Below are 14859 nucleotides of genomic sequence, written 5' to 3' on the forward strand. Positions count from 1 at the left end.
TCCATAGGAAATCACTTCTTTCACAAATTAGTACGTGAAATCACAGTAGAATTATCCCGTGCCCTAGTCTGTTCTTGTCAGGATAACCATTCCACACTGCACTGTGAGGGATAAATATGTTCTTCAAGTGTTACAGCCTACGTTTACAATCTGTCAAAATGTAGAACTGAGGAGGAGTTCTGTGTTTTTCACTGTATACATCCATCACTAGCTATCACTCTTCCCACAGACAGCAAAAAGTCAACAATGAAACATCAAAGCTAAAAATAAGCGACTGAGCAATTGCTCAGAAGAGCTGTGCATTAGGCACCAGCCTTACACGGACACACATTCCTTCCCTATTTTTTTATTACTGACAATTTAAGGTAACTGAAATTAAGGACTCAGACATAAGCAAAAGAAAAAGAAACATGCACTGCACAAATATGTCAAAGTGGGAAATAATATTTCATGCTCATAACCACACGAGATCAGAGTTCCGAATGGCACATGTCCGGAATGCGAGGAGTGACTAATATACGCTACTGCAAATGCTGTGAGAAATGACAATTATAGGCACTTCAAATGCTCAGAAAAGGAACTCAGTGTCATTTCATACAATCTGAAAATATTTCTTCATTCAGAGGCATCATAACATGTTCATTTCTAAGAGTCAATCAAATTAACATTTATTAAAGACCCACTATGTACCATCAACTATGCCCTAATCATGGAAAATAGTGCATTAAAAAGAATTTGGTTTACAAGCAGGTGGATGTTCAAAATATATGTATGGGTACACATCACTGAATATAGAAAACGTGTAACGTAAGGAAAACGCCCATTTCAGAAAATCAGCAAATCCATGACTTGAATAGGTATTTTTGGTTTTCATCTCATTCTGTAGGACTATCTTAGGTGAGAACTATAGCATAAAAACCTTGAAAATTATAAGTTGGACATCTTACCAATGAAAAGCAGACAAGTTATCTTTCAACAGTGTTTTTAAACTCTTTCTTTAACCTTCAAAATGATTAATTTAACCAAAATCTCACAGGAAACCATAATATATATGTGAGATAAAGAAAGGTATATAATGAATACAAATGTGTTTTATAAGTACACGTTTATAACACTTATTTGTTAGGTAAATGAATGAGGGATTTTTTCATAAAGACAAAAATGCAAAGTAGGGGGTTGTGGATGACGGTTACATTCTTTTATGAGCCTCGGCATCTGATTCATTTCTGTACTTGGGGGGGTTTGGCACCATATTAACAAAATTCTGATTGATACACATACCTGGGTACAAATAGTAAGATTTAACAGCCCCCCTGCAATCTCAGGTTATTCTTCAAGCAAACGGAGACAGCAAGAGAAGCTTCATTCCATAAGCTGAACCCAGACACACTAAGCTATGAACACAAATTAATTCATCACTGTTCTCAACTCTGGTTAATTTTCCATCAAGTACACTTGACCATGTGTATGTGGTTGGTTTTTTTTTAATTACAATATTTAAATACAAATCAAACTCAGAGAGACCAAAGACCCTGCCCAGAATGTCCCAGAGGTTAGAAGACTAATCCCTATTTGTAAGCCTGTCTTTAAAAAGCCCACCAGCATATGCTGAGTTGGTGTGTGTGGCCAAAACGCAGGTCGCCAGGGCGGATGCAGCACACAAATGCCTGTGGGCAGAACTAGGATTCGAGCAAGGTGTGCCATCTGCAGATCTGCTGACCTTTTGTCTCCTTCATTTCCTCCCAGTGGTCTTGTTCCTCTTCTCCACTACTGTTTTGGCCCAGAGCAATCCAACCGATCATCTCTTTACGCTTCATAGTACGCCTGTTATAAATGGAAATCATCAACGTGACGTCAGAGAGCTGAAAGAGGGCCACCTGGAAAACAAAGGTCTCCTTATAGACAGGATTGGGCTGACCACGTCGAATGGATGTCTTACAGCGGGACATCTCGTGACCCACAGAGTTGAGAAGAAAGAGCTTCCCATATGTATCTAAGGGGGGAAAAAAACAAAAAACAAATGATAAACCATCAGAGCTTTCTGTTCTGCTAGTTATGTTGTAATATTTACATGGGCTCCAAGTCTTTCGTTTTTAACACATTGATCAGCATTCTTAGGCCTGGTGTTTGCTGTAGGGCTAACATATTTTCCATGAATTATTAAGGAAAGGGATTATTAGCTTCAGTGTTGAATGTTTCATGCAGCCCACGACAGGTGCCTTGCTGATGTTCATGAGAGGCTCTCCATTTACGGAGGAGACGTGCAATGGCGTCTGTGGACATGCGTAGTTCTTCATCCACATTTTGTTTACGTAACAATATATACATTTTGTTCCAGGAGTGCTTTCTTTTCATCGTCAAAATACTGTTTACGCCAAGATCAAAGACTGTATTCTCTTTCTACTCTCTAAATATTCTTTGGACTATCTTATTCACTCAGTAACAAGTACCAAGCCTGAATCTCTAGCCTAGACCTCTTTCCAAGCTCAAGATCCAGCTCATTCTCACATTTCTACCTGTGAACATTCCACACACGCCTCAGTCATCATATCCTGAGCTTTTAAAAACTTTCTGCTCCTGTATTCCCGTCTCTATGAGCAGTGCATCATCCACTCCATCACCAAAACCAGGAGTCAGGACTACATTTTTGACAAGACTGGCTCCTTATCCCGAGTCCAGCCAAGCAATCACCAACTTCTGTTGATTCTATGTCTTAAATAGCACCTAACCATGCCCACTGCTTTCCATTCCTGAAGTCACTGAACTCATTGTGCACTGTGAGCTCAGGTCACCAGCCTCCGTCAGATCCTGCAATACAGCAGGTCTCCTCATCCATCTCCCATCCCTGGGCTGCCCAATCCCACAGGCAGAGGGAGCTCTGTAAAATGCAAATCTGTTCATGTCACTCACTCATAGACACAGACTAAGCCTTCAATACTTTCCACTAGTCTCGGATCAAAACTACATTTCGTGGTGTAGATCGCACGCTCTGACCCTCTTACTTTCCAGCTTCACTTTGCACCACCGCTGCCTTTATGTGCTGCATCCCACTGCACTGAACTACCTTCATCCCTTCAACCCATCCTGCTCTTTCCCTTTCACTTCTGCACAAGCTCTACATGCTCTGATACCACAAGTGATATTCACCTTCCCAAGATTTCTGTTCATTAATTTGGTTTGGACGTGGCTGTCTCCAGGAATTTTTGCTGACAACTAGCCCCTCCCCTGACCAGGATAACCTTTCTGTGGGGTCCATCAAAATCTAGTTTCAGGTTATGTCAGGACGTAGCGCCCAGCGTCATCACTGCTTGCCTACTTATCTGCAAGGCTATCTGTTTGAAAGAGCAATTGCCTTGTTTGTGACTGAACCCCCAGTTCCTGGCCTAGTGTCCAACACATGGTAGACATTCAATAAATATTAAATATTTTGAAATGAATGTACATGACTATCCAGGAGGATTGACTTTCTTTTTTATTTTGGTCTTGGGTTTTCAAACTTGCAAAATGAAGATAAACCTCTTGTTTTATACCCCTCATACTAGAATGCTATAAAATCATAACTAGCCTCTTATGTTTAGTAATTTATAGAAAGGAAAGAAAATAGCCAATTTTACTAACATAGTCCCTCCCTTCGCTAAAATTCTTTAATAATTACAAAGAAAATTCCTAAGACAATTATATTTTATGAGAGCCACTTAATTTATCAATCTCTTGATCCTCTCTTAACAACGATTTTTACCACTAACTTATGTGTGCCCTATTCTTTAAAATAAAAAACAATATAAACGTTAGAGTGTTTTCCAAATTCTATCATTCTGGACATTCTGTTCAATGCAGGCTGAAAGCTGATTAGTGTTTACTGCTTACTGCTCACTTTCCCACCTAACAACCAGTCAAACTTTTAAAAGTGTAAATCCAGATCTCTGTAATTTACTGTTCCCTACAAGAGCATTGTAAGATAGAAAACAAATTACAACCTGTGGTTTTCTTTCTATGTTGATCTTTTTCTATTCCAGTTTGATGTGTTATTTTATTCACTTATCTGCTGAGAAACACAAGGTGTGAAATTACACTTCAGGTGTGAAAACACTTCTCTGTCTCAGAAACAGGGCTCTCCACTCTTCAAACTGCTCTACCGAGAAAGCTGTCAGAAAACCAACAATGGAGGAGTGAATTTGTGTTTCCGCAGCTGTACAGCTACATGATTCCTACAGGAAAAGTTCAACCCAGTCATCGAACTGCTCTGACAATTCTGCTGTCAGTTATGGCAGTGGGAATTGAGTTAATCTTGCAAACAAAGACTTGCTCATTTCACAAAGTGCAATTTCAATCTTTATCCCGTCACAAGATCACTTTCTAATTACAAGAAAGGCCATTTACTACTAAACTACCATCACTGAAGCTGAATTGAATGTGTATGATGAAAAAGGGAAATAATTATTTTATTATAAACAATCCAGTCGGAGGATACCTAACCAAAAGAAGAGAAACATTGCTGATTATTCCAGCTCAAAGGGAGCCCTTCCTCAGCAGTCATGATGTGTTTATTTTTAATTATCCAGAGCAAAGGCTGTGCCCAGGAACATCTACCTGTGAGAATATGCTGAATATGCCTGGGGTCTTTTGGGATTCAATGATTTATTCCAATGAAGACCAGCCAGAATGGACAAAGAAAGGGTCAAGTAAATATACAACTGAACCGAATTCTGTTTTATTTCTTTGGAATTGATAATACTTGCTTCAAAACACCACCAAGCAGTATTTTATCTTCTGATGATTATTCAGAATGCCCCTCAATGGTGCTAATAACTCAAAACATCATTGAAAGGTTGAATGGGTCATGATTCCTTGACAGTCCTGGATGCTGCTCATCTGACTCCGTGATGTCAACTGCTTTACCCGTCATTGTCTCCTTTACCTGTCATTGTCACCTTTACCTGTCATTGTCTCCTTCTCCATAAAGAAAGATGCCATGCATACCAAAAAAATTATAATAGTACATGATCCTCAATTTATCATGGTACAAAGCCGTGTCATTTGAAACTCAGAAGTCATTTATCTGAAGAAACAGCACAATACCATAGTGGTTACTTATAGAGCTCACACAAAACACTGCCTGTTTGCAGTGTCATAGACTCTGCCTTGGGGCAGCACCATGACTGACCAGGCACGGGAAAGGAATTCAGTCATTTAACCTCTTCTTCCCTTTTGATTTATTAATAGTTACAAGATATTTTAAACATACATAGAGTAGAGAACAATATTACATATACCCAAATACCCATCACACAGATATAGGATATTTAGCATTTGTTATATTTACCACTGACCTTTTGCCTTTTGTTGGATTTTTAAGAAATAAAATATCATAATTGAAGATCCTTGAGTATTCCTTCTTGATCCTATTTGATTGCTTCTCTCACTAATAGTAATTACTAGCCTGTATTTGGAGTTCATCATTTTCATGTATATTTTTAGACTTTCACTAAATAAAGGACATAAAGATATACAAAATTTATTTAATAGTGTTTTGCACATTTAAAGTATTTAGCAGTTTCCTCTAATTTATTCCTGAAACTTGCCTTTTTTCATGCAGCATTAAGATTTTTATATTATGTATACTGATATATATCCCTGCGATTCACTTAACAGCTATATAATGTTTAAACCACAACTCACTTTTCCATTCTCTTAATGGATATTTGTTTGTAATCACCAAGAACTGTAAAGATTTCAGTGAACATTTTTCTGTATTTCACACTGTCCCAAAATTTGAGAATTTTTCCAGTATATACATAGGAGTGGATTGCTGGTTCTTTATAAATTCTAGATACAAATCTTTTTTATGTTTATTGCTAGCATCTGATCTCTACGTGTAGCTTACCTTTTTTATTTTATAGTAATTTTTTGTAGTATAACTGCTTTAAATTTCTGTGGAGTCAGATTTATAAATGTTTCCCTTTTTATTTTATGCATAAAATAAATTATTGAAGAAATTCTACCCAAACTCAGTAGTCTCATATATTTTCTTCAATGAGCCATAAGAATTTGTTTTTCATATTTAATCTTTAATCTACCAGAAATTGCTCTTTGTGTGTGGTTTGAGGTAGGGATCTATTTTTTCCCCCATATAGTAAGCATTATTCATAATAGCCCATTATGTCCCAACTGACTTGTAATACAATGTCAGACACCTGAGTATCTTTCCAGGCCTGAGCGTCTTTCCCTCACCTGATAATAGTTATTATCGTCAATTTATAGTACGCCTTGCTGTATGCTAGGGAGAATCCTTCTATTGTCTCTCAAATTTTTCATTATTGTACGCTCTTGCTTGGTTTAGCTGACTCTTGCACATGAATTTATAATCAGCTTGTCAAGTTCTATTAAAAAACATAAAGGGAAATACATACAAAACAAAAACAAAAACCCACCCCTGGGGATTTTGATTGCGATTGTACAGGATGGAGAGATTAATTTGGGAAATGTCTTTATAGGATAGAACATTCTCACCAATGAACATAATTTACCTATTTAGTTTTCTCTTGTGTCTTTCAAAGAGTTTTGGGGGGTTTTTCCCCATAATTTTCTTACTTGTCTTCGTTAATATTATCCTTTGGTACCTTAGATATTTTCTTACTGTTGTAGATAGTAGTGTTTTAAAACTCTACTTCCTAACTGCTCCTGATATATTAGAAAATAATTGGTTTTGCATGAAAAACGTATTTGTTTAAGTTTATAGATTTTCCTAATGTAGACAATCATATTTTAACAAATAATGGAAATTTTGTTTCTTCCTTTCATGCTTTAGATTTTTCTTTGTCTTATTCTACTGAATTGCCCTGAGCCTACAGTCTAATGCTGAGTGAGAGTGATGCCAGCGGGGTCCTTCTTTTGTTCCTGACTTTCATAAAGGATTTCAGGATTAAGAATGATAGTGCAGATCTTCTTTAAATGGCCACTATCGAGGTTTCGCAAGTTCTCTACTCTACTACATATTAATTGTTGATGTTTAATACCATCGCCACCACTCTAAGCACTTTCTTTTACCAATGAGGTATAAAACTTAAAACTGCATTTTCCTAAGTCTTTTGCCAGTAAGATCCCACAAATGAAAATTACTTGTATGAGACTGGAAGATAGAAGAAAAAGGGAATTACATCTCCCCAGATCCAGTAGCTGGCCTGTGTCTAGGCATTAGCAGATGGCAAAGTAGGGGTTTTGCCCATGTGTTCAAACATCCTTATGAGAATCACTCTTTCCTGCAGACTCAGCTCAGACCATTTCAGCATTTTTTCCTGTGATGTCTGTACTTCTAGATTTCCCGAAGGGAGCCCCCTCATGCTTCAACTCTATAGTAAACAACTACTGACTCAAAATATCTAGAGTATTTCTATTTCTCTGACGAACCTTGATATTGTAACTGATCATCTGAACTGCAATATTATCATAATAAAAACATAAGAGTGGTCACTTGCACTGAGAGTGGGTGCCCAGTGATGAATAAATGAGTATCAGAGGCTAGAACAGTGGAGATCTGCAATCCATATTATGTGATGGTAAAACTTCCATCTGATACAACTTTGGAGGATGAGCATAGGCCTAATGAGTTTGATGGTCTAGGGAAACAAATTAAAAAACAAAATGTTAGAGGTGTATTCAGTAATACTACCTTAATTTGGGGGGTAGAGAGAGGCAGAAGATAAGCTTGGGTAAGAACTGACCAGTGTTCAAGGAAAACAGAAAACAGAAAGAGGGGAATGCTATAATTCAGACCTTTTTGTGATTTGGAAAAGCTGAATGCCCCCAGACAGTGAGACAGAGATTTTTAAAAGAATTAAAACAAAGGCCCAGCAAACCTTCTCCAGTGAATAAGGTGATAGTGATTCAGGTCAAATATCAAATTAAGGATGTGTTCTTCATACCAGATGTGAGTTGACTGAGCCTTGTGACTGAATTCTAAACAGCGGAATATGAAAAATGATAACTATTACCCTCAATCATGACTGTATTCAAGCACTCCCACCCAAGCAAGAAATCTCCCCTGCTGTGTTCTCCCTTTCCCCTTCTCCAACAATGCAGGTCACACTGAGAACATGATAGTATTGTCTCATTAAATGAAAAGAGCTCATAGACCTTTACCACAGCTGAGAAGACAGTCACCTGACTCACTATAGATTATGATGCAAGCGAAAAATAGACCTGGGTGGTGTTGGGCCACCAGCCTGCAGGGTTTATTTGTGATTGTATCTTAGCCTATCGTAGAGTAACACAGCTTCTATTACTCATCTGCTGAGTTGTTTTTATCCATAATGGATAGTGCATTTTACCAAAAGCTTCTTCTGTACCTGCTGAGCTCACCATAATAGTTTCTCATAAAGCAATTAATAACGGTGAAATATACAAACAGATTTTCCTAATGTTAAACCCTTCTTACATTCTTGAGCTAAGCTCAGTGTGTTGGTAATTAGTATTTTTATTCCCTTACACATTATGAGGCAAGGTGGGTGGAGGGGAAACAGGGAGAGAGTGGGAGCAAGAGAAATAATCTAGTGTTATATCTACCTTTTACATAGCACTTTTAGTCCTTTTACATTTATTATAATCACTGATATCTTTGGTTTATTTTTATAGTTTTGGTTTTTGCTTTTTCTTCTACATTTTCTATGCTTTTAAATATCCTTTTCTGGTTTCTATTGGATCCACTGAATTTTCTTTATTAATAATTCTCCCTCTATTGACTTGAAAATTAGATTAAAATTTCAACATGTACCTTGATTTAATGCCTAAAATTAATCAATCTTAAGCAACATAAGGATCTGAGAATTCTTTGATTTTTACTTCTTCTTCTCAACCTTCATGTTATTTCTGCCTAGATTTTTATTTCCATTTGCTGCTGTACTCATTTTCTTGTTGTTTTGTTTTTCTGTCTATACATGTTGATATTTACCTGCATGTTCACCAGTTTTTGTTCATTATTCTTTCCTGAACTTCACTATTCCCTTCTAAGTTCAATTCTTTCTTCCTGAAATATATCAGTCAGTGGTTCTTTCAGTGATAAAGTCTTTCAAACTTTGTGGAAAATATCTTTATTTTTCCTTCACTCAAACAGAACACTAAGGTGAGAGTGTTTTTCTCTCGAGACTTAGGTAATAATGTCCCATTGTCCTCTGGCTTCTGCTAAAAAGTCTGTCCTCAGTCTTACTGCCATTCTTCTGCAGGTAACTTGGTTTTTAAAAAAAGCAATGAAAAACAAACAAACAAAAACATGAGCTTGATTGAAACATAATTCATACACCATGGTAACTGTATTTCTTCCTTATTGGTTTTCTGTCTAGATTTTCTAACTTTAATATTATTGTGGGAATTCTCTCTTCAAAAATAAATAAACATTAAAAATCTTTTTTAAAAGGAGTGCCTGGGTGGCTCAGTCATTAAACGCCCAACCTTGGCTAAGGTCATGGTCTTGCGGTTCAGGCCTTGTATCAGGCTCTGTAGTGACAGCTTAGAGTCTGGAGTCTGCTTTGGAGTCTGTGACTTCCTGTCTCTCTCTGCCCCTACCTCACTGTTCCGTCTGTCTCTCTCTCTCTCAAAAATAAACATTAAAAATTTTTAAAATATTACAGTGGGAATTAAGTAAAGGAATATTAGCTATGCACTCAGTAAATTTGTGCCACGTATAAATCTTCATTTGAACTGGCCATAATTCTGAGCAGATAGTGGTTATTAATAAACACTGCATTTAGCTGAAAACTGGACCAGGTATGCCCCATTTCTGTTGATTTTCATGTAGTCCTTCTTCCCCTGCACTCCATTTGTACAGCTTACCCCCGTATCTCATTTCTTCTTCACACTTCACATGAGGTGACTTGATATGCTTTTTTGTTTTCCTTTGTTCTCGTCTCTATTTTGAGTGCCTAACAAGGTTAATATGCTGCTGCTATAAGTATTATGATTTGGGATGTAATTACCACATGTGGCTAATCATGCACATGCTGAGAGGCTGGGAACTTGTTGTTTTTGATTGGAGGGGACATCTTAATGATGGTTTTTGACAAGAACCATTATATGTGTGTGTGTGTATATATATATATATATACACACACATATACACAATGCAGTAATGCATTGGAGAAGGAGACAAAGTGAAAAAATAAAGATGGAGAAAGAGAAACTGTCAACAGAATAGCTAATACATTTTTTAACATAGCACTTGTATGAGTAACATTAGCTTGTTACTTGTCTAATAGGGAAGGAAATGAAATCCAGAGAGGTTAAGTCGAATGTCGAGGCCACGCGGTAATTAGGTGGCAGGCAGAACAGAGCTGCTAACTTGTTAGTGGATTGCCTTCCCATGAAGCCAGATTTGAAGGATAATCAAATGTTTCTAATTCTCCATGGAAACTTTTTCAAAAGCACTTGTAAATGCATATTAGGATTTCATATGTCCAGAAGATGCTATAAACTGCTTTTGTTCGCCTGGACCATCCTCCATGTACAGATGTGGAGACCACACCTCACTAGCCTATACCACCTTAACGGCAATAACGGCAGTATTTTTGAACACTGACCACACATACTAAGTGAAGTATTGCCTTGAAAATGCCTGGCATGATTCCTATCACACTGTTAAGATTAGTTCATGTTCTTACTTCATTAATATACTCTTTCTGAAGAGGTCTATGGGATAGTTTCAGTAATCTTCAAAAAGCTTTTTACCATCCCTAGAGCCCCTATTATTTTGGGGGAAAAGTCACAGCAATTTACAACATGGGAATTTTCCAGAAAGATAGAAAATGATATGTAAATAGATATAAATCTAGATAAACAAATCTAGCTAGCTAGTTATTTAGCTCTACCTGTCCATCCATCCATCTACCCATTAGATGAACAGAGAAAAGGTTAGGTTGAAAATCAGTGCCTAGCCACATACTTTCTCTTGGGATGGATGTGGCTTATAGAGGGTACAATAGAAGATGCCCTTGGGTTCGGGTGTTTGGTACTCTATCCTGTCCAAGGTTGAGTCAGGGAATGAGGTTGAACCTTGAGATGTCACCATAACCAAAAACAATGTAATTCCAAACACAGAAGTTGAAGCCTACATTTTATTTTTACCCACTTGACCCAGCTAACTATTACAGACCAGACTAGCTTTTTCTGCCCAATAATGTCTAAGTAGAATTTTCAAATACACTGAAAATTTGAAATATTTATACAGTGGACACCCATACACATTCTGCCCAGATTCTTCATTTGTTTTGTTTTGTTTTATTTGTGTTATGGACTGAATGTGTATATCCTCCCAAAACTCGTATCCTGAAACCTCAATCCCCAATGTGATGGTGTTTGGATGTGTGGCCCTTGGGAGGTAATTAGGTCATGAAGGTGGATCCCTCATGAATGAGGTTAGTACCCATATAAGGAGATATGAGAGAGATGATTTTTCTCTGTGCCATGTGAGGAAACAGCAAGAAGGTGTCTGTCTGCAAAGTAGGCAGAGGGTTGTTACCAGGAACCGAACCAGCTGGACTTTGATCTTGAACTTTCCAGCCTCCAGAACTATGAAAAATAAATTTCTGTGAAGCCACCTGTCTATTGTATTTTTGCTAGTAGCCCAAGCTCAGACAATCTTCTTTCTCACATATCTGCATTTATCTGCCCACCAATCCATCTTAGCTGTACTCATCCTTGCTCTTCACCCATAGCTAATCATTTCAGCATGCATTTAATTAACCAGAGTTCAATACTTTGGTTTTCTTTTCTATTTTAAGGTTCAATTTACACACAGTGAAATGCACAAAACTTAGTACCATCCAGTAAATTCTGACCAATGCAAACAACCATTTAACTCATACTCCTATCAAAATACAGAACACGTTCATCACTGCAGAATATTCTTTCATGTCTCTTCCCAGTTCATCTTGACAGGTAACCACTCTTCTTAATTTTTTCACTATAGATAAGTTTTGCCTATTTAAGTTCAAAAATATTTTTAATGTTTATTTTTGACAGAGAGAGACAGAGCATGAGTAGGGGGTGACGGAGTGGGCAGAGAGAGAAGAGACACAGAATTTGAAGTAGGCTCCAGGCTCTGAGCTGTCAGCACAGAGCCCAAAGTGGGGCTCAAATCCACAAACTTTGAGATTATGACCTGAGCTGAAGTCAGACGCTTAACTGACTGAGCCACCCAGGCACCCCTATTTTGTCTACATTAGAACTTCCCATAAATGGGGTCATGTACTAAGTATGCAGTATATTTTTGAGATCCCATATTAATTTCATTCTTTTTTAGTTGTTGAATAGTATTCTGCTATATAAATATATCTTAACTTGTTTATTCATTCATGGGGACATGAGGACTCTTTGTGGTTTTTGTCATGAATAAATATGCTCTAAACATTCTTGTGCAGGTCACTCCTTCTCCTTCTCCTTCTCCCTTTTTTAATGTATGGGTAAATGCCCAAACATAGAACTGTTGGATTTTCAGTGCAAATTTAGTTATGTAGGAAACTTCCAGGACTTTTCCCAAAGTGGTTGCTCCCTTCTCACCAAGAAAGTATTCTCCACATCCTCATCAACACTTGATGGAGTCGGCATGACTTTTAGCCATCCTGGCAGCTGTCAGAGGTGCTTAGCTGTCACACCTAAGAATGCTCTCACTAGCTCCTGCCCACCGGAGCAAAACTTGCCTCTCACTGAGTCCTCTCCCCTAAGGATTTACCTCAGCAGTTTCAGTAGGGGGCCTTACGTTTCAGTGGTTTATTTCTTCTAAGGCCCTGATAGCCAAAAGGAACCTCACCTACTATTTACCACCATCAACTGGATCAAGTTGGCACGTTCAAAGTTATCTTTTCTTTCATGATATAGTTTGAGCCAAAAGATTCTCACTTCCAAATCCCAGCCTTTCTCCTGGCCTCCAGAAATATTTAGGACTTCAGTATTCAGAGAAGAAAAGCTCCTGATATTCAGGCTCAACCTACTCTCTTTCAGGATTCCCTAAGGACCATTCCTCAATTAGCACAGCTAGTGTATAAAGCAGAGTTGATGCTCCCGCTTTACAGAGAAGGGAACTGTCCCTGAGCATGTGTCTCATGCACATGCAGAGTTTCAGGACCCTCACACAAGGGCTCCCACACACCCCTGTGTCCGGGCAGGCAGCACCTCCTGGCAGACTGATCTCTGACGCAGGGCTCCGGTAGCACCTATCGCCCTCCCCCTGCCTTGTGGGGACACGCACTTGGCAGTCTCCCTCGGCTGCCTTCCACCCCCAGCCTACATCCTCTTTTCTCTCCCTTTCTTCCAACTCTGCTCAGTTATCTTATAAAACTCCTGTCTCTTACTTTCTTCCATATGGGAACTAAAAATGTATCCTAAGCTTGCCTGATGACTGCCAAAATAGTGTGTGGCATAATAAAGTGAAACATGGATCCTGGAGACCCAGTTCCATCAACATCTGAAGCCCTTGAAAGTACCAAGAGATCCCTTTTACAATCTCCACAAAGGAACCTTCTACTTTCTCCCTCCTAATTAAACAGGCTTTTCCTCAAGTACCGGCATTCTACCTTAAAAACAAAACAAAACAAAACAAAAACGTTTTGTCTTCACTACTGGGTTTCTGTTTTAATGAATAGCGTCACAGCAACACTGTCTCCTATTACTTTGGTTGGAAAGATGCAGCATGTTAGTGAGGGTTTAAATTAAATTGTGACACTATGTCTATGAAAAATCATCGAGGAAATGCCAAACTGACTTAAACTTCTGGAATAAAATCAATTTCTAAATTAGGACTTGCCTTTTTTTTTTCTGATTCAGTTTTAAATATTTGTTACATGAATTTCCTCTTTGGCATGTTTTCTTTTATTGAGAAATGTATAATGATACGTAGTACCACCCTCAACATCACGGCTTTCTATGTAGTATGTCTACCTAGAAAGTATATATAATTACAATCCCATTTTACAGATGAGGAAACATATTCAGGAAAGTTTAATAACTCCCAGCTAGTAAGTGGCAGAGCCTGAATTCATGCCTTGGTTTGTTAGCCTCCAGCTAATGCTTTCTCTGTCAACATACTACCATCACACAGCTTAAAGCTTCCCAGCATGTTGGGGTGCCTGAGGGGCTTAGTCGGTTAGGCGTCCAACTTCAGCTCAGGTCATGATCTCCATGGCTCATGACTTCAAGCCCCACATCAGGCTCTGTGCTGACAGCTTGGAGCCTGGAGCCTGCCCCAGATTCTGGGTCTCCCTCTCTCTCTCTCTCTCTCTCTCTCTCTCTCTCTCTCTCTCTGCGCCCCTCCCCTGCTCATGCTCTGTCTCTCAAAAAAGAAATAAACATTAAAAAATTTAAAACATAAAATGAACAAAGCAAGAGACTATAGATGTTGGAGAGGGTGTGGAGAGATGGGCACCCTCTTACACTGTTGGCGGGAATGTAAACTGGTGCAGCCGCTCTGGAAAACAGTGTGGAGGTTCCTCAAAAAACTATCCATAGAACTCTCTTATGACCCAGCAGTAGCACTGCTAGGGATTTACCCAAGGGATACAGAAATGCTGATGCATAGGAGCACATGTACCCCAACGTTCATAGCAGCAATGTCAACAATAGCCAAAACATGGAAGGAGCCTAAATGTCCATCACCTGACGAATGGATCAAGAAGATGTGGTATATATTCACGATGGAGTACTACATGGCAATGAGAGGGAATGACATATGGCCCTTCGTAGGAAAGTGGATGGACCTTGAGGGTGTCATGCTGAGTGAAGTAAGCCAGGCCGAGAAGGACAGAAACCATATGTTTGCACTCATAGGTCTAGCAGGAAAACAAGAGAGACCTAATGGAGAACCAGGGGGAACGGAGG

General features: G+C 38.5%; 1 protein-coding gene across 3 annotated transcripts in view; it reads right to left on the bottom strand.

The window, feature by feature from the left end:
- Positions 1–638: 638 nt before the first annotated feature.
- SYT16 (synaptotagmin 16) overlaps positions 639–14859 on the bottom strand; it is a 256291-nt gene continuing 242070 nt past the window's right edge. For all 3 annotated transcript variants that reach the window (XM_029952620.1, XM_029952619.1, XM_029952618.1), the window contains one exon: positions 639–1993. In XM_029952620.1, coding sequence (XP_029808480.1) covers positions 1680–1993 — 314 coding nt within the window. In that variant the 3' untranslated portion in view covers positions 639–1679. The remainder of the gene's footprint in view (positions 1994–14859) is intronic.

The sequence above is a fragment of the Suricata suricatta genome, chromosome 9 (assembly GCF_006229205.1).
Source record: "Suricata suricatta isolate VVHF042 chromosome 9, meerkat_22Aug2017_6uvM2_HiC, whole genome shotgun sequence".
Classification (NCBI taxonomy): Eukaryota; Metazoa; Chordata; class Mammalia; order Carnivora; family Herpestidae; genus Suricata; species Suricata suricatta.